This window comes from Haliotis asinina, chromosome 2 (genome assembly GCF_037392515.1).
Source record: "Haliotis asinina isolate JCU_RB_2024 chromosome 2, JCU_Hal_asi_v2, whole genome shotgun sequence".
NCBI lineage: Eukaryota > Metazoa > Mollusca > Gastropoda > Lepetellida > Haliotidae > Haliotis > Haliotis asinina.
This window is the reverse complement of record NC_090281.1, coordinates 45,887,647-45,915,412: the sequence shown is the minus strand read 5'-3', so window position 1 is coordinate 45,915,412 and position 27,766 is coordinate 45,887,647. Positions and strand designations below refer to the sequence as shown.

At 41.9% G+C, this 27,766-nt stretch overlaps 1 protein-coding gene across 1 annotated transcript; it reads left to right on the top strand.

Annotated features, from left to right (window-relative positions):
- The first annotated feature begins 245 nt into the window (after nt 1-245).
- LOC137271836 (sushi, von Willebrand factor type A, EGF and pentraxin domain-containing protein 1-like) lies at nt 246-27,557 on the top strand. The gene is made up of 22 exons (XM_067804231.1): nt 246-258; nt 747-876; nt 2,126-2,253; nt 2,819-2,992; nt 3,514-3,675; nt 7,081-7,125; nt 8,103-8,332; nt 9,436-9,721; nt 10,428-10,589; nt 13,248-13,434; nt 15,144-15,319; nt 17,555-17,728; nt 18,930-19,160; nt 20,220-20,390; nt 21,161-21,352; nt 21,833-22,099; nt 22,645-22,836; nt 24,132-24,299; nt 24,772-24,840; nt 25,110-25,169; nt 25,913-26,030; nt 26,457-27,557. The coding sequence occupies exons 1-22, from the start codon at nt 246-248 to the stop codon at nt 26,866-26,868; spliced, it is 3,747 nt and encodes a 1,248-aa protein (XP_067660332.1). The 3' UTR covers nt 26,869-27,557.
- The last annotated feature ends 209 nt before the right edge of the window (nt 27,558-27,766 follow it).

Below are 27,766 nucleotides of genomic sequence, written 5' to 3'. Positions count from 1 at the left end.
AACAACAGGGGCTTCTGGGTAAATTCTACTTTCCTTATTCTTTTCCGACAGAAAGGAAATACATGCAAAGGTAACGCACTGAAGTACTTCTCCGTTTACAAGAATAGGTTCCTTGTTAAGATGGGATTCCGTGGGGACATTCTTATGTACATTTTTTTTAACGAACACACGCTCTCACCATTGACCTTCATCGACTCATGCATACATACTTTCCTGATAAATCTGATCAAGCAGATACTGCCCACATGTTATTCTCTGGTACGAGTCTTTGATGGTATGGTTATGGTAAAGGTTTTGAACCTTATGTTCCTTTTCAGTATCATTGTGAAGATTTATGATATTATCACTACTTTCTATCAGGAAAACAAATATGTTTTATTTACAATAAAGATATGACGTAGACAAGTAGGTTTCTCGAGAGATCGTTGACCTGTATGCCTTTTCCCTTTCTTAAAAACGACACATTTGTTTGTTTAGACTGCTGTTGTAACATTGTGTGTTAAAATACATGTTTTAATCGATTTTCGCTAATTATATATTATCAGATGATTTTGTGCGATAGCTTTGGCTTTGTGATGACCAGGCTATCCATAGAATATCTGGTCCTTGCTGAATAGTTGGGGTCGGACTGGATATCAGATTACATCTAGCACTTTTGGAATACACCCAGTTCCTTTCTGCAATCAACATTTAGCTGGTCCTGTGTATAGGGTAAACGTTAATACCAAATATTGATTTTGTTAAAGGGTTTGTCTCTCCGACATTTTCAACCTGCACATCACCGAAGACGCCATTTTATGTAGAAGATGGACTGACAACCAGTCGCGCTACGTGGACAGTACCTGTGGCTCATGATGGTCAAGGAAAGAGGATCAGGTCAGTATTTCTAACATGTCGTATTAAGGATCGGATGGTCAGGCTCTGTGGCAAGGTTGATTGCGTGTACCCGACGACAGGGACAGGTGTTCACGATATCAACCACTGGTTTTCTGGTAAAAGTTGCCGTTATGTAGAGAGATTGATTAAATAAACATTTTGCATTGTTGTTGGCGGAAATTAGATAACAAGGTAAAGTGATGAGTTTGTTTTTCAGTTTAGATGGCATCGGCATGAGTGAGTGAGTGAGTGAGTTTAGTTTTACACTGCACTCAGCAATATTCCAGCTTTATGGTGGCGGTCTGTAAATAATCGAGTCTGGACCAGACAATCTAGTGACCAACATCATGAGCCTGACCAACCGATCCCGTTAGTCGCCTCTTACGACAAGCATAGCCGTCGTTCATGGCAAGCATTGGTTGCTGAAGGCCTATTCTTCCCCGGACCTTCACGGGTCATGAGTGAGTGAGTGAGTGAGTTTAGTTTTACGCCACACTCAGCATTATTCCAGCTATATGGCGGCGGTCTGTAAAATAATCGAGTCTGGACCAGACAATCCAGTGATCAACAACATGAGCATCGATTGCGCAATTGGGAACCGATGAAATGTGTCAACCAAGTCAACAAGCCTGACCACCCAATCCCGTTAGTCGCCTCTTACGACAAGCATAGTCGCCTTTTATGACAAGCATGGGTTGCTGAAGGCCTATTCTACCCCGGGACCTTCACGGGTCTTCACGGGTCATGGCATCGGAGACAAGATTTACTATCAAACCCTATTTGCAACAGCTATTCTAAGTAGATTTATAAATAAAATTATATCATATATAAGTATCGACTGCGACAAATGAGGCCTAGGCCTCTCAGGCGTGAGAATCCCCGTGCTCCCGTAAAACAGTCTGCATTGTGAGTTCGAATCCTGATGTGTCCTGATTATGTTTCTTGGTTTATCTGTGCCATGTCTATTTCCATGCGTTTTCAGAATGAGTTTATGTATACCCATGGTAGTTTGGCATTTTAGAGTTGGTGAGTGAGTTCATATGGATTTACGCCGTAATACCACAGGCGAGGACACCAGAAATCGGCTTCACACATTCTACCCATAAAGAGAATAGAAGCCGGGTCATCAGTGTGACGAACGAACGCTTCAACCACTAGGCTACCCCTATGCTGCCTGGTATTTTAGAATTTGAAAAGTAAATCACAATAGTGAAAAAGATGGCAATGTTTTCTATTTTATCTCGAATAGTGTGGTGGCTGTGACTGGCAATGGGAGACCAGGCGATACCTTTAATATCGGAGTGACAACAGTTGTTTACAAGGCAACAGATGATAACGGCTTGTCGAGTTTCTGTCATGTCACGTTCGAGGTTAAAGGTATGTAGATATAACTAATATTTCATGGTTGTGAAGGAACTTTGCTCGTTGCATGCCACCTTGAATAGCAAAGTAGTTTAGTTCAAGAGTTCAAAAGGTCGCTCAGTTTATACTGTGGACCCTTTCAATGTACATTGCAGCTCGTTTCAATGTCCGCTGTAGATCGTTTCAACGTTCATTTCAGACCCTTTCAATGTACACTGTAGAGCCTTTCAATGTACAGAGGAGGTCGTTTCAATGTCCGCTGTAGATCCTTTCAATGTCAACTGTAGGTCGCTTCAGTGTCCACTGTAGAGCCTTTCAGTGTCAACTGTAGGTCACCTCAGTGTCCACTGTAGACCCTTTCAGTGTCAACTGTAGGTCGCTTCAGTGTCCACTGTAGACGCTTTCAGTGTCAACTGTAGGTCGCTTCAGTGTCCACTGTAGACCCTTTCAGTGTCAACTGTAGGTCGCTTCAGTGTCCACGGTAGACCCTTTCAGTGTCTTGTTTTCGTGTCCATTGTAAGGGATATCCGATAGCTGGAAATCCCATTAAAGTCTTGAATTAAATGTAATTCTGTTTTAGTTCACACATGCTCTGTGCCAGTGGTCGCACATGCTAACCGTGTCTGTGACAGAAACAACTTCATCTATGGAACAACCTGTCAGTTTACATGCATCGGAGGGTACACAATTAATGGAGCGAGTCAGCTCACGTGCGAAGGAGGCGCATGGAGCCCCGAGGCTCCCACATGTGCACGTAAGTCTGAGGTGAGGTGAGGTGAGGTGAGGTGAGGTGAGGTGAGGTGAGGTGAGGTGAGGTGAGGTGAGGTGAGGTGAGGTGAGGTGAGGTGAGGTGAGGTGAGGTGAGGTGAGGTGAGGTGAGGTGAGGTGAGGAAGTTCCACTAAGACGTTACTAAGGTGTTTTAGTTGCAGAAGAACCAGAGGACGGTAATTATATTTTTATCAGTCTTAAAGGAATAACCATTAAGCCATGTTTCGTTAATCGGATATTTGGTAACACTGGACAGTTTCACCAAGTACATACCAGGTCTGTATTGTACCATTCAGTCCATGTACAGATATCTTAACCTGATAGATTCGAATTATTACGTTAAAAAGTTCAGTGTTGAACCGGTAACGATGATCCACCTGTTCGAATCTTTTGGTAATCACAATAGGTGTGGATTTTTGAATGGATTAATGCATCCGTGTTCACGATAATGGTTCATGTGAGCTTCACAAATTGATACATGGATTTTGTTCTGCTTTAATGATCAGCAATGACCTGTCCCAGCCTTGACACCTTCTTCTCTTGCACCGACGGCGTCAACTACGGCAGCATCTGCTCTGTGAACTGTAACGTGAATGCCGTGGCCAACCCGAGAGCAACATTCTGTCTTCAAAACGGGAGTTGGTATTTACCAATACCTGACTGCAATGGTAAGCAGTGAAGAGATTTTAGGGATCCCAGACGCAGAGATTGCAGACTTGGAATCTTTGGTTCTATTATAACCCTCCATGATCCATTCGTCGTCCGAATACTCAGGTGTAATTCTTTATACCTTTATGGCTTTGTTCCCCAAAATATATGGAGTTTTTTTTAACCGTTTTCTAGTTTCAGTGCGCTGCAGTAAGTGTTGAAGCGGGGTCTGATAGACCAGCAAAAACCAACCGTGTCCCCTTTGGATAACTTGCATAATCTTGTTTATCATTATAATTTTCAAATTAACCACTGCTTTGACCTTTTCAACTTCAGACACAACCCCTCCGATATTTATCAACTGTCCCGAGGAAAACAGCCTTAGGTACCCTGGCACCCCCGTTGCTATGACGACAGTAACCTGGAATGATATTTTGGCAACAGACAACGCAGGAAATGTTTCAGTCACTCAAACAGGGGGACTCGTCTCTGGGTCATCCTTTCCTGTGGGAAGGACTGAGGTCAGATACAAAGCAGTTGACAGTTCCGGAAACAGCGCAGAATGTGTGTTCAACGTTCTTGTCAACCGTGAGTATACGTTTTACATAAGATCAGGGCCCACTTGCACAAAGCGATCTTAGCGCTACGACTATCTTAAGCCTGTTAATCGAATAGGAATTACAATCATTGTAGCTCTAAAATCACTTTGTGCAAGTACTCTAATGGTGGAGTAGACAGTGGTTTCAGGATTCGCTCGTCAAGCCCTAACTGGATCTTGAGCCCACATAACTACAATGTAGCGATCCCTCTTCTGAGTTGTGATGGCGTAAAACAATACCCATTCACTCTAACATTGGTAAAATCTCAAAACAGGTAAAACTGTATTTGATTTTTAGTGATTACTGGCATTGTTTATTGATTTTGTTCAAGTGTTTTGGTTTAATTCTTTTCTGTGTGTCCGCTTTACGTGTTTTTACGAATGTGACTATTTCAGCGTGGTGTGTAAATATTGGACTGACCTTAAAAATACTGCGATAATGGTCACCTAAACATGAGTAAGTGAGTTAGTGAATGATTGAGGTAAAAAGGCGGTAATGTCTTCTGTGGAGAAAAGGGTTTTTGGAGTGAAGGAGTATTATTTTACGCCGCTTTTAGCAATATTCCAGCAACTTCACGACGGGGGAGACCAGAAATGGGCTTCACACATTGTAGCCATATGGGAAATAGAACCCAGGGGCTTCGGTGTGACGAACGAACGCACTAACCTCTTGGCTACCCCGCCTCCCCGATTGTTGGAATGATTATTAGCGTATACTAGTATTAGTACATAGCTGGTACATTAGTTATTATCTACCATAGCACTAGGGCTGGTCCAAAACGTTCTAAGTCTGCATGCTAGTATTTTCTAGACTGAGGACACCAACTAATCTAAGGAGTGTTGTCGGACAATGTTCTTCATCAGCAGTTATTTTACTGAAATACATCAACTAGATCGAGAGCAACAGGTCCTTGAAGCATATTGGGGTGTTGGTGCCACCAGTATAGAAGTCATGTAGGTTTAGACTTTTTTGGACCAGCCTTCGCACATGCAGCGCATTACTCTTTAAAGATATACCTTGCATTCATTCACTCAAAGTATATGCAAAGCTCGTGTACGTTTAGAATGTATGCTGTAGTATAAGATTACAGAAACTTTATACGTTCAGATCTTAAGATGAATGTGGTAACATGTTTTATCCCCCCCTCTCTCTCTCTCTCTTTCTCTCTCATGTATGTACACAAGGTATCCGTATCATAAGAATGTCTGTGCACGGTCTCCTACCTGTGAAAAGGTCTCCTAATGCTTGACAAGTATTAGATGGGCCATGACCCGACAAATGACCCCAATTTGCATATACGGGAGCGCCCTCCAGGATATTCCATTTGAAACAAGAGGGAAACAGGTTGTTGTCTACATATTGAAAAGGTCAATTTCCTCGTGCGAATCGTGTAGTCATGGTGTTTTGCTGAACTAAATCGCTCTACGAGATATGTGTTAAACAGTAGTGGTATTGATTTCAAGCCACGGTCAGCATGTATTGTACGTGCTTAATCGCCAACCTACCTGTAGCAACCAAGTGTGTACGTCCAAATTACTTGCTGGCTCATCTAATACTTATCAAGCAGTGAGTCCTATAAGTGGAAAGTCAAAATAGCCTTTACAAGCTCTATAGACCCTTAGACGTTCTGTACAACATCTAAACATGTGTCTAATATCTAGTTGGTTTTTTTAGCCCCACTCTCAGCAAAATGCTAGCAACAACATTGGCGGTAGACACCAATGTACCCATGTGGGGAATCGATCAAGGGTGTTCGGCGAGACGAGCCCACACGTGTGATTAACACGTAGGGGTGGACATTGCAGAGAATTTTCATGTTTCCATATATTGCGATTCGAAAGCAAATATTGCGATACGTTTTGCAATGTATTGCAAGGACATTTTTTTCACAAAAGCTACTTTATCGAAGTTATCGATGTTTGAATCTAAGTGTTTTCTTCTCTAGATCAGATCTGCCCCCCTCCGCCATACAGCGATCCCAGGCTGCGCTATGACTGCACCAAGGAATATGACCTTGACTCACAATGTAACGTCAGTTGTTCTGACGGCTACGTCCTTGGCGGATCAAGTTCCATAAAGTGTCAGACAAATGCTGCCATACTACCAACTATGTCCTGGGTAGTGTTGACAGGGTCCTCGCTGTCCTGCCAGAGTAAGACTTTAGTCTAACGTCACCATGAATATAACTCACTTTTCGTTTTACGATTCGTCCGAAAAAAACAAAAGAAATTGTTAGAAAAAGGAAAGAAATTGTCTGGTTCTATCTATTTCCCCCTCGTCACCTCTCCTGTATATATTGCACTACAAGACAGATTTATTTCTATTTAGGCTAAATTAATACCATTTCGACCAAAATCAACTATACACCAGGATCGTAGATACCATTATAACCACCCCGTGCTTACACATTACTGTTGCTAAAACGATTGGGCATGTCCCCGATACCATCTTAAGATGACGTTTTGTAACCTACACGAAGTATGACGCATTATGAGTGTTTGACACACGACATCGTATCCCAGTTGCGTAGACCGATACTCATGCTCTTGATCAGTGATCAGTGGCTGATTAAGATAGTTATTGAAAGACCACCACTATATAGCTGGAATATTGCTGAGTGCGACGTTAACCAAGAAACAAACAAAAATGTGAATAAACTTCTTTTCATTACTACAGAGCCGAAATGTCCACCTCTCAGGCAACCTACCAATGGTAATATATCCTGCGATCGACATCAAACAGCTGGAGATATGTGTAAATTGACATGCGACGATGAGTGGGACAGGCCGCGCAATGCTCAGTTCCATCTTTTTGTTTGCCCTCCAGCAACCGGAAACTGGATACCGACAACTGTGGTGCCAGACTGCACAGGTAGGTTACCTGGGAACATCCGGGTTACAGTAATAAAATTGTCAAATAACATTTTACAAATTTGAAACTTTTGGAAGTGATTATTATCACAGCCGTTTCCTAATTTAAAGAGTTTGTAAATTGATCATGTAAGATCAATGAATTTTTGACAGCTCGAATGTAGGGAACTGTGCTTTCATCAGATTGCGGTTAAGTTACCAGAGCCGTGAAGATTTGGCTTAGGAATGGTCTTCAGCAATGCATGCTGGTCGTAAGAGGTGACTAACCGGATCGGTTGGTGTGGCTTAGTGAGTGAGTGAGTTTAGTTTTACGCCGCACTCAGCAATATTCTCGCTATATGGTAGCGGTCTGTAAATAATCGAGTCTGGACCAGACAATCCAGTGATCAACAACATGAGCATCGATCTACGCAATTGGGAAAATGCCATGTGTCACCAAGTAATCGAGCCTGACCATCCGATCCCGTTAGTCGCCTCTTACGACAAGCATAGTCGCCTTTTGTTTCAAGCATGGGTTGCTGAAGGCCTATTCTACCCCGGGACCTCCACGGGTCCTCTGGCTTAGTTGACACGGGCTGCTGGGTAACCGAGTGGTTGAAGCGTTCGCTCGTCACGCCAAAGACATGGGTTCAATTTCTTAAATGGATACAAAGTGTGGAGCACATTTCTAGTGTCCTCTACCGTTATATTGCTGGAACTTGGCTAAAAGCGGCATAAAACACAACTCACTCACTCACTCGCTCCCTCATTCCATCCCTGGAAATCATATCAGTAGTCATAGTAGACTAATGCACATGATGTTGATCACCTGATTGCTTGATCCAGATCAAATTATTTACAGACATGTAGAATTCCGTCTGTCATGGGCATTCATTGATAAAACACTAACAAGTTGTGATGAAACGAGACGGCTGCATACAACGTAATTATTTCCCTTTTTTATGAAAAAAACCCATTGTTTCAAATATTTTTTTTCAGTCAAGAGAATTCCAGATGAGATGCTTCTTGAAGCCAGGATGCTATTTTACACGAGTAGCTGTGAGACCTCTGCTGGCAAACAACAGGTTGAAGATGCATTCCTACCACTAATCAATAGTACTACATTTTTCTCAAATACTGATTGTGTCACAAGTTCCTGTTCTGTGCAAGATGTAACGGTGGCCTGTGTGACCGTCAACCGGAGAAAGAGAAGCCCAGCTGAACATCAGGTAACCATGTGCATTGAGAACTTGTTGAAGAAATGTACATAACTTCAGTCAGGTAACCTCTGAGATTGAACAATCAGAACACAGCTTATCAAATCGCGAAAGTGGACATTTGCACATACCTTTTGAACTTTTTTTTTTTCTCGGAAAGGTCAGTACCCGAACGATTCCGAATGCATTTAGCGTACGATTGCTTCCGGGTGATGCACATGGCGCAAGATACAGCTCTGACAATGGCGAGTAAACAGTCGCTGAAAATAGTGGTTTGGGCAATATTCAAGGATGTTATCTTGCAGAAATATTAGCTAATGGTAACCATGTCAACAGAAACCCCAAAGCGTACATACTGCAGGTCAAATAACTGTGTTATATGTGGATTTTGGTTTGTGGAGAGATCGGTATCAGTGACCTGAATATTTTGTAAGTCCCTCCGATCTCTAAATAGTAGCCATTGTCTGATTGGTTAAATCTATTCAACCGTCTCTTTATTGATTGGACGTTCATATGTCGCTCAAAGGCGACCTTCTAATAGGGTTTGTTAGAGTCAGTGGTGGAGTGTAATGAAAAGTACTGAGGTTAAGTTTACTTAGACTGTACATAACTTGTGATAAGACTCAACAAACGGCATATCTCATACACAACTGATAAGTGGATGAAGGAAATAATTCACTGGCTCAGCCATTGTGAATGTCTGATTCTTTTGTGTTCAAAGTATCAGCCATACAATAGTTGTAGGCTGGAGTGAGTGAGTGAGCGAATTGTGGTTTTGCACACAGTTCTGCAATATTCCAGGGCAAGAAACTCCAGAAATGGGCTTGATACATTATAAACATAAAGGAAATCAAACTCGGGATCTTTCCTTATCTATCTATGTATCTATCTATGTATCTATGTATCTATCTATCTATCTATCTATTTTTATCTGACGTGATTCATTCATTCGTTTGTGTATTTATTCTGGTCTTGCAGATGTAACAGTCAGTTATGTACATAAATTCATCTCACCCTTCCAGCGAATATGTTCGGCTTCCTGGTCAACTTGATTGTACGCGTATTGTATATATGAAATCTGTCACTTCGTGAAACATATATTATGTATTTTACAGCTTCTTGCTCCCCACAATCGGTACAGGCGGTCGGAGACGGCTTTAGAGGTGACTTGGTACTTCGGCGTCAACTACATCTGTAAAAACATGACGACAGACGAATGCGTCACTTATCACAATAATGTCTTGAATCACCTCCTGAGCAAGGTCCAAACCATGCTGGACAATGGTCACTTCAACACGACCGTCGCCGAAGGCCACGTCCGCAATGACTCCCTCAGCTACCTGAACGCGAATTTCAAATGTGAGGAAGGAATGCTACCAGTTTTTGAAACTGGTTCTTGCGGTAAGGATATAAAACTTGAATGCAAGGTATTTTACAATTAACACTTTACCAAAATCAAAACCTCGTAAGTAACGTAATAGAATTACAGTTACCGTCTACAGATTGGAAACTAACCAGTTTTCCTTAGACCGCTCTGAAGAACTTTCATGTTACTGATCTTGTGATGGAATGAAATCGGACCTCGGGGACTTAAAATAGAAACCATTCCAATTTTTAACAATGCAGTTTCAGGAATTTCCAAAAGCAGACTCAAGCAATTACATGTACTTTCTTATATACGGACTAATGATGAAAACATTCTCATTATTCTCTAATTAAATATGTTTGAAACGGAAAGCCAGTTTGCGATTTCACGGTTTTGTTGACGCAATATTTGAAAAAGCCCATCTTTCAGTTCAAATGGTTTTGTTGTGTACCATGTTTGCGCTCTAATCTACCCTAAAGTCTACATACGCTGCATTCCACGCTTCGCGACTCTTTTTACTGTTTATTCAGAAAACACTGTTGTGGAAGAAGGCTTATATGATGTGTCCCATTTTAAGGTTGCAGAATACACTAACGTTCAAAAGAAAGTATACACCAGGGAAGTATTCTACCAGTACATTACTATTACATTAAAATACACAAAGCTTTACAAGATACCTGTGGTACGAGTATATTTTTGCGTATTAATACGTTTGCAGTTGTGAAAGTGTTTTTCTTGTAGCCGTATGTCCAAAGGGTACGATGTATAACAACGCAACATCATTGTGTGACCTTTGCCCCAGAGGCAGTTACCAAAATGAAGACCACAGCTACAGCTGCAAGACCTGCCCTCGCGGAACCACCTCTCTTGACAAAGGTTCAACGTCGCGTGCGGATTGTAAAGGTAGCAACACACAATTACTATCTCCGAGTGTCCCCGAAGCAAAAGACAGTGTTTTGATGGCAAATATAATATTTGAGATTTGTTAACCGAAAAATGCTCCAGAAATGTAAGAAAATAACAGATGTTTTACAGCACCCCAGATAACATTTTGGGTCTCTGAGTTGGGTACTGGGTTTTACTCATCTCAAGTTTGTATCCCAACTTTCCTGTGAGTAATCAAATAAATTGCACCCACTTCACTCAAACTCGATTCGGTATTCTGCTATTTTCCATTAATTGTAGGAAAATTAAAAACACTTTAAATGTTGGTCTATGTGTTGGTATATTTTATCTGTCATTAATATGAAAAACGATTAGGAAGGCTGCAAGTCGCCAAATTTGTGTGCTGAAATCGAACCCTTCAATATACGTCAGTTATTTTATCTATTATATATTGAATATTTAAGAAAATTCAAGCGTACTTGTAAACTTGTACTTGTACTTGTACTTCACCAAACTGAATAACAATTCAGTGTACACATACGTATTTGCGCATTTTACGCAGTACCTGTCTGTACCTCTGCAGATAGTCTATCTAATATTTGGTAAATTATTCGATGATATTGTGACCTTTCTAAATAATGAGTTTGAGATGACGAGGTGGCAGCGCTTTTATTACAAATGACTTATAATCGAAAATGATCGATGTTGATCACGCGACTGACTGACTCATGTATTTAAAGACCGTCGCCATATAGCTTAAATGTTGCTGACTGCACCGGTACACAGCAAAGAACAAAGAAACCATTCTTCATGGGGATGGGATATGAAATGTCCTTGAAACATAATAAGCATCATGATAAATTGAAAGAGTCTTAAAATATCTCTGTATCCCACATGAATACAGTGTGCGGTACACTTGGACAAAGTACTGTGTCCCAGTGCTGCCAGATGTAAATGGGTAATTCGTAAGGATCCGCAAACCACTCGGTGCGCCTTGTAGGCAGCAAGAGTTGTATGAACCCAAAGGAGTTGAGCTTGAAAATACGATGTGCTGTTGTGATGTCGAGGAAAACAATGTATGTATGTATGTATGTATGTATGTATGTATGTATGTATGTATGTATGTATGTATGTATGTATGTATGTATGTATGTATGTATGTATGTATGTATGTATGTATGTATGTATGTATGTATGTGCGTCCGTGCGTGTGGGCCGGGGGCCTGCGGGCGTATCTATGCATGGTATGTTTTTTGTAGTGTGATAGCTGACGTGCGGATTTCAATGTGTATTGTCTTCCTTCAAGTCCAATGTCCTGCTGGAATGTCATCTCCAAACGGCATCGAGCCCTGTGTTGTTTGTCCTCTTGGAGAGTATCAACCGTTGGCAGACGCCAGAAAATGTCTTCCTTGTCCAAGAGGTACCATCAGCCCCATTGGAAGCACATCTCCCAAAGCCTGCAAATGTAGGTATTTGATCCTTCGGTGCTGTGTACTTCCTTTCAAAACTTCTCACTAGTGTAAATATAGCTACCTACTTCAGCAGCAGACTCGATTTACAGTCCACAGTCATATAACTGGAATATTACTGAGTGCCTCGTAAAATAAAACTCACTCACTCACTCACTGTTACTAAACACCCTAGCTGTATAAGCCAAGTATATTCGATCAAACTCTAAAACGCTGCCAAAGCTATAAAGTAATTCTAGAACCATTGGGAGTGTCAGTGCAGTATCCGTCCCCAAATTTGGTATGTAGATTTGTCTCTCTTCGTTGTACCAGGATCCGTGGATCATTGGGTCTGATATATGACAATAAGTTAATAACTACGCATTTCTAATAATCGCATTATCTATTCGATCGATTTGCACATTAGATATTGATGAATAATAACCAAGGCATGATCGTCTGTGCATCAGAACATCCTTCTTACATCTATCCGGATACATGCCATCGCACTCCGGTTGCGTAGATCGATACTCATGATGCATGATGTAACATTGTCAGTAATCTGTTTTGTGCTGTTGGACGAAATACTCTTTATGTCGAAAAGTGCGCGTTAAATTTTAATCTCCAAATTATCATTATGATAGGGTACGTCGCCCTTGCTTGTCAGCGGTATAATATTCTATAGATACGTCGCAGACTAGTATATACACAAAGAAATTAATTAAGCAGCCCATGATGCAATGATAGTGGTGACCACGATGGAGGATTTTGTTCTGATCCGAATGATCTCTTGACCCATGAATACTTGTGGATTTTATGATGATAATTGCTCATTTATTTATTTTTAAAAAATGAAAAAATACAACACTGATGTTTTCATACAAAACTATGTATCTGTACACGTATGGCCATGGAATGGTTAATGTTTAATGAATGACAGCCAACACTCTCTTCCTCATACCCCATGTCAGCCTCCTGATCCTCTGAAGGGTCATTCCTCATGGAAAACACCTTCCGATTATCCAGTTTCAGTACAAAAGGGTCCTTGTGTTGCACACGACGTTCAGTAATGTCTCAGATATGCTCCAAACGATTAAGAACGGAGCTCCTTCGTTTGCGAGATATGTCAGTGAGCGCTTACCTATGTTCGTCACGTGCGATGAAGAATTTGGCGTGCATGAAGTAACGTATTATCGTGAGTGTAGTTAGTACTACATTATGCTCACAGCGTTCGAGTTCTCTGTCAACGGCGATGTTAATTTGGCAAGCCTTGCACCAGCGACATCGGAAATTTACGACTTCACCTTATCACTGTGGTACAAAGCCACACAGCTCACAAGTGGAACAAATATATCGGCTAGTGGCATTTCTATCAAACTTCATCTCGCACAACACCTGACGGTCTCTGTACATGGGTGAGTAATGTGTATTTTATCAATTAGAAACTCACGACAGCTATGCTAAAGACCCTTTTTCGGATAGCTTTCTCTCAATTCATCAAATTAACACTCAAATCTTCAACAACCCACTTTTGAGGCATAGCAAAAAATTGTCGGTGTGATTTTTTCTCGTTACTTCAAGTTTCTCTGCAAAAAGAGAAATTTCTAATATACTGAGTCAAAAACGAAACTTCACTTTCTTTCTTCAGGGCAGTATAAAAGAACAGAGATGGTAAGAGGGTTAAACTGTTATTATTTCATTGCTGAGATCTGTGTGATGTACTCGATACACTGACAGTACCACGATCAGTTCCATTAGGCTACACCGCCGCTCCAAAACATGGGTATACAGAATGCCAAGTCACAAGAATAAAAATTCGAAATTGATTCTAGCGTTTTGAAGGAAATTTCATGTCAACATCGCGGTATGCGGCCGAGCATTATCATGCTGGAACTGTAGACCTTTACCATGAGCCGCCATGAAAGGAACGAGTTAAGGGTCGCGGTAAGTTGTGAGGTTTCCACGAAGGAAACAGTGGTTCCTACAGAAAGCACCCCACACCATGCAACTTCCGCCCCCGAAATCTGTCGGCTTCCTGTACACAACATTGGGCATACCGTTCACGACGTCTTCTCCACTCTCTGTGCCTTCCGTCCGCGATTCTGGATTCATCGCTAAAGACGATTCGATTCCGGTCTCCCTGGGTCCATCGGAGGTGCCGTTGGACTCACAGCAGACGTTGACGTTGAAACGGCGTCAACATTCGCCCACGATACGGACGCTGAGAATGGAGATTGGCAGCCCGCAACCGATTTCGAATGGTCTGTGAGGACAGTCGACCTCTATTCATCTCAACCCTGCTTTGTGTAGACGGCAATGAAGTAGGACGATCTGACGATCTTCTGCTCGTGAAGTCACACGTGGACGACCCAACCTTTGGCGATCAGAAGTGGTGCCTGTCTGTTTTAGACTACCTCGCAAGTCATAAACAATACGACGGCTGCATCCCATTTCTCTTGCGACGTCAATAACTGATCTTCCCGCTTGCAACATGCCAACGGCGCGTTCACGTTGCACATTTGACAATCGTGGCATTTGGAGTACGGTCAGAACTGTGGTTTAAAAGTGTTTTTTTTTTTCAATTCTTGAGGCCAGTGCAAATACATGCAAATGAAGGAAACTTCGATGCGAAGATCACGTGATCGACTACACGTGCAAAACCTGATTTGTCACTAACATCATTTGCACGACGAATGTATGGGTTTGAGTGGGTTTTGCTAACGTTTATCTAGAGTCGAAAGGTAGAGATCCCATTTCGGATACATAGATGTATCATCAGAGAAAAATTATTATTTTTCTAATATTACATTTTGTGAAGTTTCGTTTTTGATTCAGTATATTATGTTGTTTCTTTGAATTCCTTCTTGCTGCTTCGGTTTCTTGCTCGTTATTTGAATTGTTTTATTGACATTTTGATCATTTTCTCGCTATTACAAGTTTTTTCAAAAACTGTAAATTTCGAGTATTTGAAAATGAGTTTAAGATTATCAAGGTACTAAATGAAAAATGGAATATATAATTTGTGATCAACGAGAAAGTTAGCTGTAAATATAAGTTATGCTCCAAAAGTAGCATCACTGAGCTTTTGTACTCATGTAAACACGTCCTTGTCCACACGCAACAGGGCTGACATGATCACTGATACGATAGATCTCAACAAGTGGACTCGGTTTGACGTGACGTTCAGCTCCAGCTCTTTCGTCCTGACACTGTACAGAGATGGCAAGAAAGTGTCTGATTGTATAGCATTTGTCACAGAATCTTCTTCAAAACTGTCTGTCAGTGTTGGCAGTCGTGATGGTAAGGTGATCATGTATGATAACTTCAGTGCTAGCAAAGTCTACATGTATCTGACAAGAAACCATCTTCAGACGAGACAACTTAACAATGTATTACAGTTTGTGGGATACAGACAAGGATAAGAGTGCGCAAAAACATTGTTGAACATCTGGTTGTTTTTTGTCACATGTAATAAATAGACGTGTCTTTCGTGTCTCAGGCAGTCATTGTCCACTGTGTGGTCACTCGGTTACAAACTTGAGACCAGTGAAGATCAAGGTTCGATTGGACTTAGCAGCCCATGCCCATGATGATCAGTGGCGTATTCGATCGAGACTCGATTATTTACAGACCGCCGCCGTGTAGCCGTAATATACTACCGACAGAAAATAAGGGAACCAAGAAATTGAATGTAGATGACTTTGACTGTGACAGGGTCCGTTATCGTGGCGTATCTCCCAAACGCAACATCCAATGACAATGGAATTTCGCATAATGCATGCCCAGCACGTGCTACACGTGCATACAGAAGTTAACTCCTGTAAATGTACTGGAGAAGTCGCAGTCACTAACGCAATAGAGATTGACACTTACTGACAGAAATGCCTCCGAGGCAGTATCTCGGTGAAGCAACAAAATGGAGAATTGTGGGGATGATAGAGGTGGGGACATCATTATGTGAAGTTGCCCGGCAGATGGGTAAATCAAAAAGTGTAATTTCACGCCTGCGGGATAAGTACTGTCAAACGGGTGGGGTTGCAACGAGACCTGGGCGTGCTAGACCAAAATCAACGACACCACGACAGGATCGTCTCATTACGTTAATTGCTCTACACGATAGGTTTAAATCGGCCGCTGCCATCAATAGAGAATTCCGCACACTCACTGGAAGACGCATTTCAACCTTAACCGTTAAAAACCGACTCTATCAAGCTCGTCTGAAAGCAAGACGGCCTTTTAAGGGTGTCACCCTTTCAGCTCACCATAAGCGCCAAAGATTGGCATGGGCTAGGCAGCATCAGGGACGGGCTATGCGCCACTGGCGTTACACCATGTTCTCTGATGAGTCAAGGTTTTGCCTACGATTCACAGATGGCAGAAAACGTTGTTGGCGTCGGAGCGGGGAGCGATATGCCAGAGCAGCAATTCTTGACCATGATCGATATGGAGGTGGTACTGTCATGGTTTGGGGTGGGATTACATATGACAGACGATCAGATTTGGTCATCATTAACGGAGCCATGACTGGTCAGCGATACGTTGACCAAATATTGCGTCCTGTTGTGGCTCCATTCGCTAGAGTTATCGGCCGAAATTTTGTATTCCAAGATGATAATGCCAGACCACATCGGGCCCGAATTGTCTCCGCTTATCTCCGACAAGAAGGTATCCAGATATTGGACTGGCCCTCTAAGTCCCCAGACCTGTCCCCAAATGAACATCTCTGGGACGTTCTTGGTCGAAGGGTGTACGCCAGGGACCCAGGACCCGCCAACCTGGCCCAGCTTGGAGCAGCTCTCCAAGAGGAATGGCGGGCAATACCACGGGCAACCATCCGGAAATTGATTAACAGCATGCCATCAAGGTGCCGTGAATGTGTTGCCCAACATGGTGGACACACCAGATATTGAACTTGACGCCTAAAATTGATTTAGTGGATATTTAAAGCAGTTTCAAATTCGCTATTATTTCATTAGTTCCCTTATTTCTTGTCGGTAGTATATTTCAGAGCGGTGTTAAACGGCAAACAAACAAACATGCGCATGGTATTTCCTGGTAATCCACGAATAATCTCTAAATACAGCGGTTCAGAAGATGATACAAACTGTATTGTGTTAACAATTATTTTGCAATATTTTCTTGTGGTCCCCTGTGTGGTCCACTCTTAAATCATCCATAATTCCCGGTTGACGATTGTGATATTAGCAACATATCTATGGTGTTTCAAACTATTCAACCTTTAGATAGTTCAGAGAGCCCCTAGCATTTAGAGACTGAATTTTGCGCCGCGTTTTTGTAACTTGATTTTCCGTGTAATTTTAAAGAAAGAATAGTTTAGGAAGTCTTGGCTTGAAGATTTTACATGAAAACAAACTCACGTTTTTGACGTTTACTGACACAGCTAGGGTCCAATAGCCAGTTTTGCATGAAGAAATACACAGTTGTCTTTCTTTAACATGGCATTATAATATAGAAAAATATTTAATGCTGAGATTGCTTTGTACAAAGTGCCCTGGTCATCTCAATCTGTTCCAGCAATAACTATAAGAAGTCTATCTCTGTATAACACGTGCAAGACACCCTCAGAGATCCTCCAGATGGCGTCTACGTGCGGAGCAATGGCGGGTGACGACAGCGCCCTTTCACTGGATCATATGCGTACAGAAGGCTCTGGAACAATCACCATGATGTCACCCAGCACCTGCATTGGTAATGATGTTTCGTCTCAAAATGGGTTTACGACGCTTTATATGAAATTATACATACCATTCCTCTTTGATGTGGTCCATCTGAACAGTATGCTATGGAGCCAACAGCAACACAACAGGGTAGGATGATGTCCTTTTACTAGATCATATGAAAAATGAGGTGCTTCTCTATGCAGAGTATTGAGAGATTCATTTGTTTGAGGGGAGGTGGAGTAGGCTAGTTGTTAAAGCACCCGCTCGTCAGGTTCGATTTTCCACATGGGTACAATGACTGCAATGTGTGAAACTCATTTCCTGTGTTCCCACGCTTTGATATTGCTGGAATATTGAAAAGGGCAACGTAAAACGAAACTAACTCATTCACTCATTTGATTTAGAGGCCCTGGTTCCTTTGCTGACAGCTGTCCATGCCGCTCGTCAAGTTGGTTTTAATATCAAAAAGCAAACGTTGCCTGCAAATCGATGTCTGTTCAAGCCTCTACGTCTGAACTTGGTTCGGTTTGGATATAGATTATTTTTTTCAGATCTCAGTTGAGATTTCCAAAACATTGGAATTTAGTTTGTCAATATAAATATTGGATTCGTTACGAACTGAGGAGCAGTATACAGAAGCTCTGGGTAGTTGTTCATGTCGAGCTCAACCTCTGGAAGCCTATGTATTTATCACTCGTTCTTGGAACAGTTTGTAAGTTTTGGCCTAAACTGTTTTCCGTAAAAATATTTTGTCCAATGTTGAATAGGTTCAGAAGTGACCCTGTAACGTTGGAGCTGAAAATGTAAATATAAATGTAATTTTCAGCCTCAAACACATGAGGAAATCACCGACGTTTATTTGGGCACTCAGTACAAATTGATTCCAACAGTTCATTTGATAGACGGATGTTATATTGGGTATGGTGTTACCCGTGAAGGTCCGGGTTACTAACTTCAGTACCCCATCCTTGTTGTAACACGGTACAGATTCCTGTGCAGTTGTCAAGCAAGAAATCCAGCATTTTCGGATGAAATAATTGACTTGCCTTTGCTTGTGCGGGTGGGAGATGGGTTGAATTACCTTTTCGCGAAGACCTGGACATGTGAATCACGTCGGAAGCATACAACGGTTCTGCTTTCAGAGGTATTTGTTATAGAAATTATTCCCTTCCCAAACCTTTCTGATATTCAGTAATCGGTTCTAAAGAGGCCCATGTTTCTGTCATCAGCTGTGGATGAGTGCCTGACGTCCCCGTGTAATGGGCATCCATGTGTAGACACTCCGACGTCCTATGAGTGTCAGTGCCAGAGAGGCTACACAGGAAGAAATTGCTCCTCGCCTCCAGACCTCTGTGCACATCATCAGTGCCAAAACATGGCGCTGTGCAAATCTGGTGATTCCAACTACACATGTGAATGTACAGAAGATTTCCACGGTCTGCTATGCCAACAACGAATCGGTAAGTAGCGACAGTGGTTTGGTCTGATTGTTGTTTGACTCCGCAACAATATTCCTCTATATGGTAGCGGTCTGTAAATCATATCTAGACCATATAATCCAGTGATGAAAAGCATCACTGTCGATCTACGCAACTGGGGTACAGTGTGTCACCCATGTCAGCAAGCCTTAGCGCCCGATCTCTTTAGTCGCCTCTTACGACAGGTATGGGTTGCTACAGACCAATCCTAAGTCAGATCTTCACGGGTAGGTAGTGCTGTGTAGAGGACGAATGAAGGATGACTTTACGAGATGTGAGTCACTGAGTGAGCTGATCGCACTGTTTCAAGCTGAGCACACTGTTCGTTGAAATATAGTATATTTTCATCAATAGTTTATACTCACCAGTGTAAATATAGCCACTTCAGGCAAATGCTCAAAACTATTTTGTGCAAAATGTTTCATACTGTTTAAGTGTTTAAGGGTACTGTTTCCACATGAATTGGTATAATGTAAAACAAATATGTAACATTTAAAAGAATACTGACACGGGTTCCGTAAATGATCCAAATCGACGAAAAATGGCGAATTCTGAACTCAAATTTACACCAAAACATAGCCGTTTACATGTTACGATATTTATACACGTTTTTTTTCTCTGGCAATTCATCTGCATTTCGGTTTGCATTTGGTTCCCCCAAGCTAGTTGAGATATCACTCTTTGATGTAACAATATATATGTGTGCATTGGGAAAATATTATCTCAGCTGAAAAGTACGATAACAATGTCAAAGGTACATATAAGGTGAGTGTGTGTGTGTCTGCGTGTGTGTGTCTGTGTCTGTGTCTGTGTCCATAAAATATGGTGAGTTTTCAGACTTTTGATGAGAGGTATATATACTGCAGCAATGATGTTGATGCAGAAATACCCATGTTCACATAATCTGGAGATTCACTTTAGGAGAACAACGCTAGTATGCTTAGTGATAGGACAGTCATATACATGCATGCCAGGTTATTGCCGTCAACTCAAAACTGTTATTTCGTCGTCATAACTATTGATGAATCCTGGTATTTTCAGTTAACGGTGTTTGGTCATCGTGGAGGGACTGGTCAGCATGTTCCGTTGCATGTGGGGATGGGCTGAGGACAAGGTCGAGGTCATGTGACAGTCCACCGCCGGTCCCTGAAGGAAAAGATTGTCCTGGACCAGCCACAGAGACACAGACCTGCAACACGTTGGACTGTCCAGGTGAGAACAATTACAACAAGTGTATAAGTCACCCATACATACATGGGGCGGTGGGGTAGCTTCTGGTGCTCAGGTAAGATGTGCATAGCTTTGTTCTTTAGCTACCAGGATCCAAGAATTGGTTTTCGGGCGGTGGGGTAGCCAAGTTGTTTAGGGTTGGATTTCCCACGTGGTCGCACTGTGTAAATTGTTTCTGTGGCGAACTGCATCGATTTTGTCTCAGCAGAATTCGACGATAGTGGTTCGATTCACATATTTTAACTTATATTGCCCTTAGGATGGTCCGTGCCAGTCCGTGTTGCTGTTTTTGCCAGAGGAGGTAAACATTACGTAACACTGTGATCCATCACTGGATTGCCTGGTCGATCCTCGATTGTTTAAAGGCCGTTGTCGGATAGAATACTGCTTTGAAGCATCACACAATAGACAAAAACATGTTTAATTGGTATTCAGCTACCCCTGCTTGTCATGGGAAGCGAATATATCGGTGATCTGGCTCGCTGACTTCGTTGACGCATGTCATCATATCTAGGTTGAGAAGATGCTCACGATGTTCATCTCTGGATTGTCGTATAATTTCCAGCCATCGCCATATAGCTGGAATATTTCTGCCTGCGGCGTTAAACATCAAACAGACTCAGAAAAAGTTGACATTTGACAACAAAACATGTCCAGAAAACAGCAGCCGATTCCATGGTAGACCGGTCATTACATTGCCAGCTTTCCGCGTTTTCTTGCACTGTTTCTGTGGGAACATACTTTTGTTTCAGATTGCAGTTTGTCACAGCTAACGCTGGGATATGGTAATGCCGTCAGGGGTCCGGAGTGTAACGGTTCTGGTGGTGCCCTCGACTGCAGGCCAGTCTGCCAGGAAGGATTATTTACTACAAGGCACCAGATTACCCTGTACACTTGTAGGGGAGGATATTGGACTCCATCAACCAAACTGCCGTCCTGCGTTAGTAAGTAAACACGGAAACCTCGATAACCAGAGCACTGTTAATAAGAACCCCCCGAGCAGTCCGGGCACTCACTGCAAAGAACATTTATATGCCGTTAAAGCCACTTGGTCATTTACACGTGATTGAAAACATAAGTATCTTTGAAAATCGGATGATTTCACCCGTATCACTTCCGTCCGAATTGACGGGGTTTCACTTTTCAGTGAAATACCAAAACGCTTGTTCAGGCTTTGACGTTGTATCGGAATTCCGTTTTGAGTTCCGGCTGGACACCAATTAATGTCCTAACAATATCGTAACAATCGTTTGATGATACACGTCAAACATACTTTCAAAGATATATAATCCTTAAACAAGTGAAGTGCTGCTTGTTTAAATTTATATGCAGAATTACAATTTCACCAAGATTCAAAGGCAAATTGCAGTTTTTGGCAGTGTCCGTGAAAAATAAAAATGCATCAATCAGCAATATGCTTTCAGGAGTTGTCTCCCCTACAACAATGTCATTGACAGCGGCAGTTAATTACACTGGCGGAACATGTCTCACACACTCACAGGCAGACGACCTCCAGACGTCCTTGACCCGCAACCTCGGGAGAATTACGTGTGGACAGAAATCAGTCTGTTCGATCAGAGTTACCGTTCCTGATTGTAACTCTGAGAGCGTTACAACGGTTTACTCCCACTTCACCGTCAACCTCGCACACGCTGACCTTGACCTAGCATCCTATGTTCACAATAAAACGCGTAAGTATTCTGTCTATCGGTTCAACCACAACTGTATATAATTTGGAAATGGGGCTACAAGTTTGAACACAAGTAGGTGAAGGGTAGCGATATGGTTAAAGCTTCGTCGCTTTAAAGGTTCATGATCGATTCAACACATGACTGCATAGACTTGAGCAATATTTGTGGTTGGGCTTTGCGAAAAACTGTGATGTAATGTACTCTCCACAGACGGAACGATTATACGTGATCATTAAGGGAAGTGAAATGGATCAGTCTAACCCCTTTGTTATTAAACCAAACTTTTAGACTGACACGAGATTGACTCTGGAACTGTCATGTCGATGGTTAAATATGTAAATATATGCTGTTTCATATCCACGACTACATATATTCAGTGAAGTACAATGTCTTGTAGATTACAGGTGAGTTTCGTCCAGGATTCGAAATCACACTCTCAACAAATGTATATTAGCTTCTCAAAATGTATTAGCCGTGTTACAACGATGTTATTTTTTTATGTTAATTTGTTATTTTATCACATTATTTTATCCTGCTTTCTCCAGTCTCTCCTGGGCTTGTAGCTGTTGTTGATGCTGTGGAGATACTGGAACAAACCGCACGTCAGCTACAGAATACAACTACAAATGTCTGGATTGTGGCGTCAAACGGCGTGACGTACTCGCCGTCACTTCCCACAAACGTCTCAGCTTATGTCATCTGCCCTCCGGGGACCGTTCCAGAAGATGGGTTGTGTGGTACGTCTTTTTTCACTTTGTTTTGCTTGTGCTGTTGGACTTTTTTCACTAGGCCATATTGAATGCGCATATGCGATGCAGAGACTTCGAACTTTGAATCAAATGTGCAACTGTATTTCCACCATATTAATCGTAAGTACGTCGAGGTGACGACATTATTCAAATGAAACACGCTGAAGTCCTGAGTCGATGTGAACAATTTGTCAGTTATTGTTTGAAATGTTTGTTGTTTAACGCCACACTCAGCAAATAATCCAGTCTGGAAGATACACTCAAGTGACTAACATCAGGAACACACACCTGGGATACGATGCCATGCATCTACCAGGTCAAAATGTACGTTGAATATGTTTAAATCAACCAGGGACAGTTTAGTTTTTCGTACGAATCCGCGATTGCCACACAGGTATCGTATGTAAAAATACAGTCGAACAAATTACAGGAAAATGTGTTTAATGTATTGTGCATAACGGTTAACAATCTATTTTGCGCAATGCAGAGTTGCGTCCCTTGAGCACTCTTATAATAGTTTTGGGGTAGTGGTTCTGAGTTAGCCTCGTGGTGAAAGCGTTCTTTCGTCGAAGACCCGGGCTCGATTCCTCACATGGATAAAATGTGTGAAGCCCGTTTCTGGTGACCCCACCGAGATATTGCTGGAATAAAAACGACGTAAATCTAAACTCACTTACTCACTGTGATTGTGGCTTGGATATCGGTTCGGCCACCAAAATCATAAACGTCAGACCAGCATGTCTTCAGGCTTTCTTCTCACAATAAGCTGAAACTGTTGATCAAGAGTGATTGTTTTGAAGATGAACAATAAACAGAAGACGCATTCAGTCACTGTGACTTCAAAAAGTAAACAAACCAACAAAAGCATGTTTCTTATCAAAATTGATGTGCACCTAAGCAGAGGCGGTTATAAGAACACGTGTTTATGAAACTACCTATCAGTACCACATTTGAACTCAACTCTGCTGTAATCTGGCAAAAGATGAAACACGACTCGGATAGTACAAGATACTGAAATACCTATCATAGAGTGAGTTTAGTTTTACGCCGCTTTTTGCAATGTTCCAGTATTATCACGGTGGGAGGATACCAGAAAATGGCTTCACACATTGCACCATTGTCGGGAATCGAACACGGTCGGTCTTTGGCGTTTCGAACGAACGCTTTAACTACGGTGCTACCCTTCCGCGCCAGATACAACAGACAACTGAATCTTATCTGATATGGGAACTTTTAACTATGAGTTGAATGCAGCATCCTTTGATTGATAGTTTCTGATGCAGGTGAATGTCCGTCTGGCACATCCTACAATGGTGTTCGACGCACATGTGTCCCTTGCGTAAGAGGAACTTACCAAGTTATCCCCGGACAGTCATTTTGTAGAGCGTGTCCCCCAGGAACCACAACACAGTACCTTGGTGCCACGTCTGCCGGCGATTGTACCACAGCAGGTACGAACAAATAGGAACAAAACTGGTAGTTGGACTTTCACAATATCCCGACAAAAATATTCATTTTCAATAATTGCATCCTGTATAAAATTTACGATACTTGTTTTGTTCATACATTTATGCATAGAAATCGAATTTTAGTTGTAAAATACGTAATGTTTTTAAAGCAGTACTGATTTGTCAGTCCCTCAGCTACCTTCTAAGGACCACTGAATGTTGGCTTGTCACATAACAGGCCTGAGTTATATTCCCCACATGGGTACAATATGTGAAGCCCTGTGTGTCCCTATGTTGCTGGAAAAGTACTAAAAGCGGCGTAAAACTAAACTCACTCAGCCGCCTTTTCTTTGTCTTTTAGTGAGTTTAGAACCTCACAGCCGGAACCAGCTGTGAACCGGACATGTCCCATGAAAATGTGTAAAGCATATACACGGCTATAATTGGAGTAAAAATGTTAAAACATTATTTGCAGATACTACAGAACAGACAGCGAGATCTCCCAGTGTTAAGAGCAGTACTCCACTGGCCGCAACCAAACACGGTAGAAAACATATAATAATTATAACACTTAGTACACGTTCAGACAAACATCCCGTCTTTACATGCAAGTTGTGCAGTTTGCTTGCGGGCAGATTCGTCGTGGTTTGTGTCTGGACATTTAGAGCGTATTTCGCTGATATCATTAGAACTTAGGAAATACATGGCCAAATTTCCTTATGAAGTCGAACTTACTGATAAATGTTCATTATGTAAACTTATCAATGGAAACCTTTGAAAATCAATCAAACGTTTTCCTATCGATATTTTCAGGCGTAACTCAATCTACCCCTTTACCTGCAAATGTGAACCACCCTACTCCTGTACCAAAAGGTAAGTGCACATATCAAGATCAGAGACAGATTCGTGATGATCCGTTTGCCACAAGTAACAAAGAGTCAATGGAAAATGTTACGCTTATGGTGACTGCTTCCTGACTTCTGTGTCTTTGTGAGCGGGCATAGGCCGTAATCCACAATAAATATCATTTCAGTACAAAACCTTTAAAGTCAAGTTGAAAATGTCTAAATCACGGTATTACCATCAATATTGATTGTGTGAAATCTCAAATATATATCACACCCGTGAAGGTCCGGGGCAGAATAGGCCTTCAGCACCCCATGCTTGAAATAAAAGGTGACTGTGTTTATCGTAAGAGGCGAGTAACGGGATCGGGTGCACGTGTTCAGGCTTGCTGACGTGGTGGACACATGCATGTCATCGGTTCCCAATTGCGCAGATCGGTGCTCATGCTGTTGATCATTGGATTGTGTGGTCCAGCCTCGATTATTTGCAGACCGCCGCAATATTGCTGGAATTTGGCTGAGTGCGGCGTAAAACTAAACTCACTCACTCAAACATATATCATGCTGATTGTTGGTTGGGTGTTGCAATTGTTTAACGATGCACTCAACTGTATTATTACTACATGACGGAAGTCAATACAATATCCAGTCTGGACCCGACACTCCAGTCATCAACATCATACGCATCGAACATCGCAGTTGGGATACGATCTTGTAAGTCTCCCCTTACAACAACAAATATTTAATATGAATAAACGACTCCTGTTCCAGATGTTGCATCATCTAACAGTGTCGCTCTCGTCATCGTTGCAAGTGTGTTGGGGTCATTTATCCTCGTGACACTCATGGTGATAGGCTGGTTGCTAAGGCAGAGAAAGAAAGCACAAACGTAAGTACTGTACCCATCTGTGTCTACTTACATGGAAGTTTCATGGAATAATAAATTTCTGTAACATAAATATGTGTATGTATTTGCCTTGTCTACATGTCTCGTTAGTACGTGTAGACCATTAATGAAAGCAGTTCAGTTCACAACCTGCCCCAGTCAGGATCTGCGGAGTGTTTGACTCGAGATTCTCAAATTGCCATCGTAAATTTAAAAAAGGTGTGCCCCAAACCCTCTCTCTTGTTCTTGGATTTCCCCCAATTTCAATTTTGTGTGGAATTTTTCACCCCTTTTATATGAGTTTATTGACGAAACTGCAATATCGACAGCGATGACGTGGCAATATACTCGTAGAAGGTAATAAATGCTGTGACAGTTCAGGTCTATGTTATGAAACAATATACACTTGCATCCATGCTTTTTCTCCAGTTCTGGCTCTAATGAAGTGGCTCACGCCCAAGGATACCAATGGTCAACAAGTGATGAACATGTTTCTCCGGTGACCGAGGAAAATGTCTACCATGGAATACAAATCCCGGATAACATGCCGAACAAAACGCTTTACTACTATCACGCTGGGGAAGACAGGTATGTGCCCTGTGACCCTGACCCCGACCCCGACCCCGAACCCGACCCTGACCCTGACCCTGGCCCTGATCCGGATCCGGATGATCTCTCTGATGGTCATCCCAATCAAGAACTTAGGGAAGCACCAGACACTCGTCAGCCTTCGTCAAGAGTGGACGGACGAACCCTACCATCCTTTCCAGAAAACACAACTGAGTTCCAGTATGGAGTGTTCCAAGAGGAAACTGTCACAGTTGATCCTTATTACCAATAGCAATCTCAGGAGCGGGGTATATTCGTTTCGTGGCTATCGACGTGGTACTAAATATATATTAACTCACAAATAAAGTTAGTCAAAAATCATATGGACCCAGATCATTACTGTTTATCACTGTTTACAAGTGTTTATCCGTCTGTAAAGTTTTGTTCTGGTAATATATTCTTGTGATCTGAGGACTATCTCCCTTTGCATGCAACGTAATATCACTTCCAGTTTCACTCGACGCTCCAGGTTTGTTTTCGTTCTTGAATATTACGGGCGGTGGGGTAGCATAGTGGTTAAGGCGTTTGTTTGACACGCCGGAGATCCTGGTTCGATTTCATTTATAGATACAATGTGTGAGACCATTTCTGGTGTCATATGCCAAGATAATAGTTTATTGTTGCAAAACGCAGCATAAAACTCATTCACTCACTCCTCTGATTGAAGGGTCTTAATTCCTTTGTCAATAACTGTCGTTGTTGTCCGTCGACAGGTGTATTTTGTTGTCAACCTGTTGCCGCTGCTAGTATTGAAGTCTGTGCGTTTTGGTTCGGTTTGAATGGGATATATATTATTTTCGTGATTAAATTGTTATCAGTCCAGATTTAAAAATGTGGAATTGAGTTTGTAAATATTGGATTTGTTATGAATTGAATTGCTAAAAACATCAACTTAAAACAAAAAAAAGAAGAACAAAAAAACTCGCTCATTCTTTCAATTAGCTACTATCCTTGTTGCAAACGTTTTAAACATATATATTAACGCCTGTGATGTAATTTCCGTGGCTGGTGTAGGATAACGGTTGAACGTCCGACTGTGTTACGAAGGGATGATCTCATGTCGTCTCCAGGTGTGTGATAGTCAGTTGTGTGCGTTGATTGTATTACATTGTATATTAGACATGCCAAAT

Coding starts and splice junctions, on each gene's coding strand:
- LOC137271836 (XM_067804231.1), top strand. Junction 13,435..15,143: donor CTGACGGTCTCTGTACATGG/GTGAGTAATGTG, acceptor CACACGCAACAG/GGCTGACATGATCACTGATA. Junction 22,100..22,644: donor CTATGTTCACAATAAAACGC/GTAAGTATTCTG, acceptor TGCTTTCTCCAG/TCTCTCCTGGGCTTGTAGCT.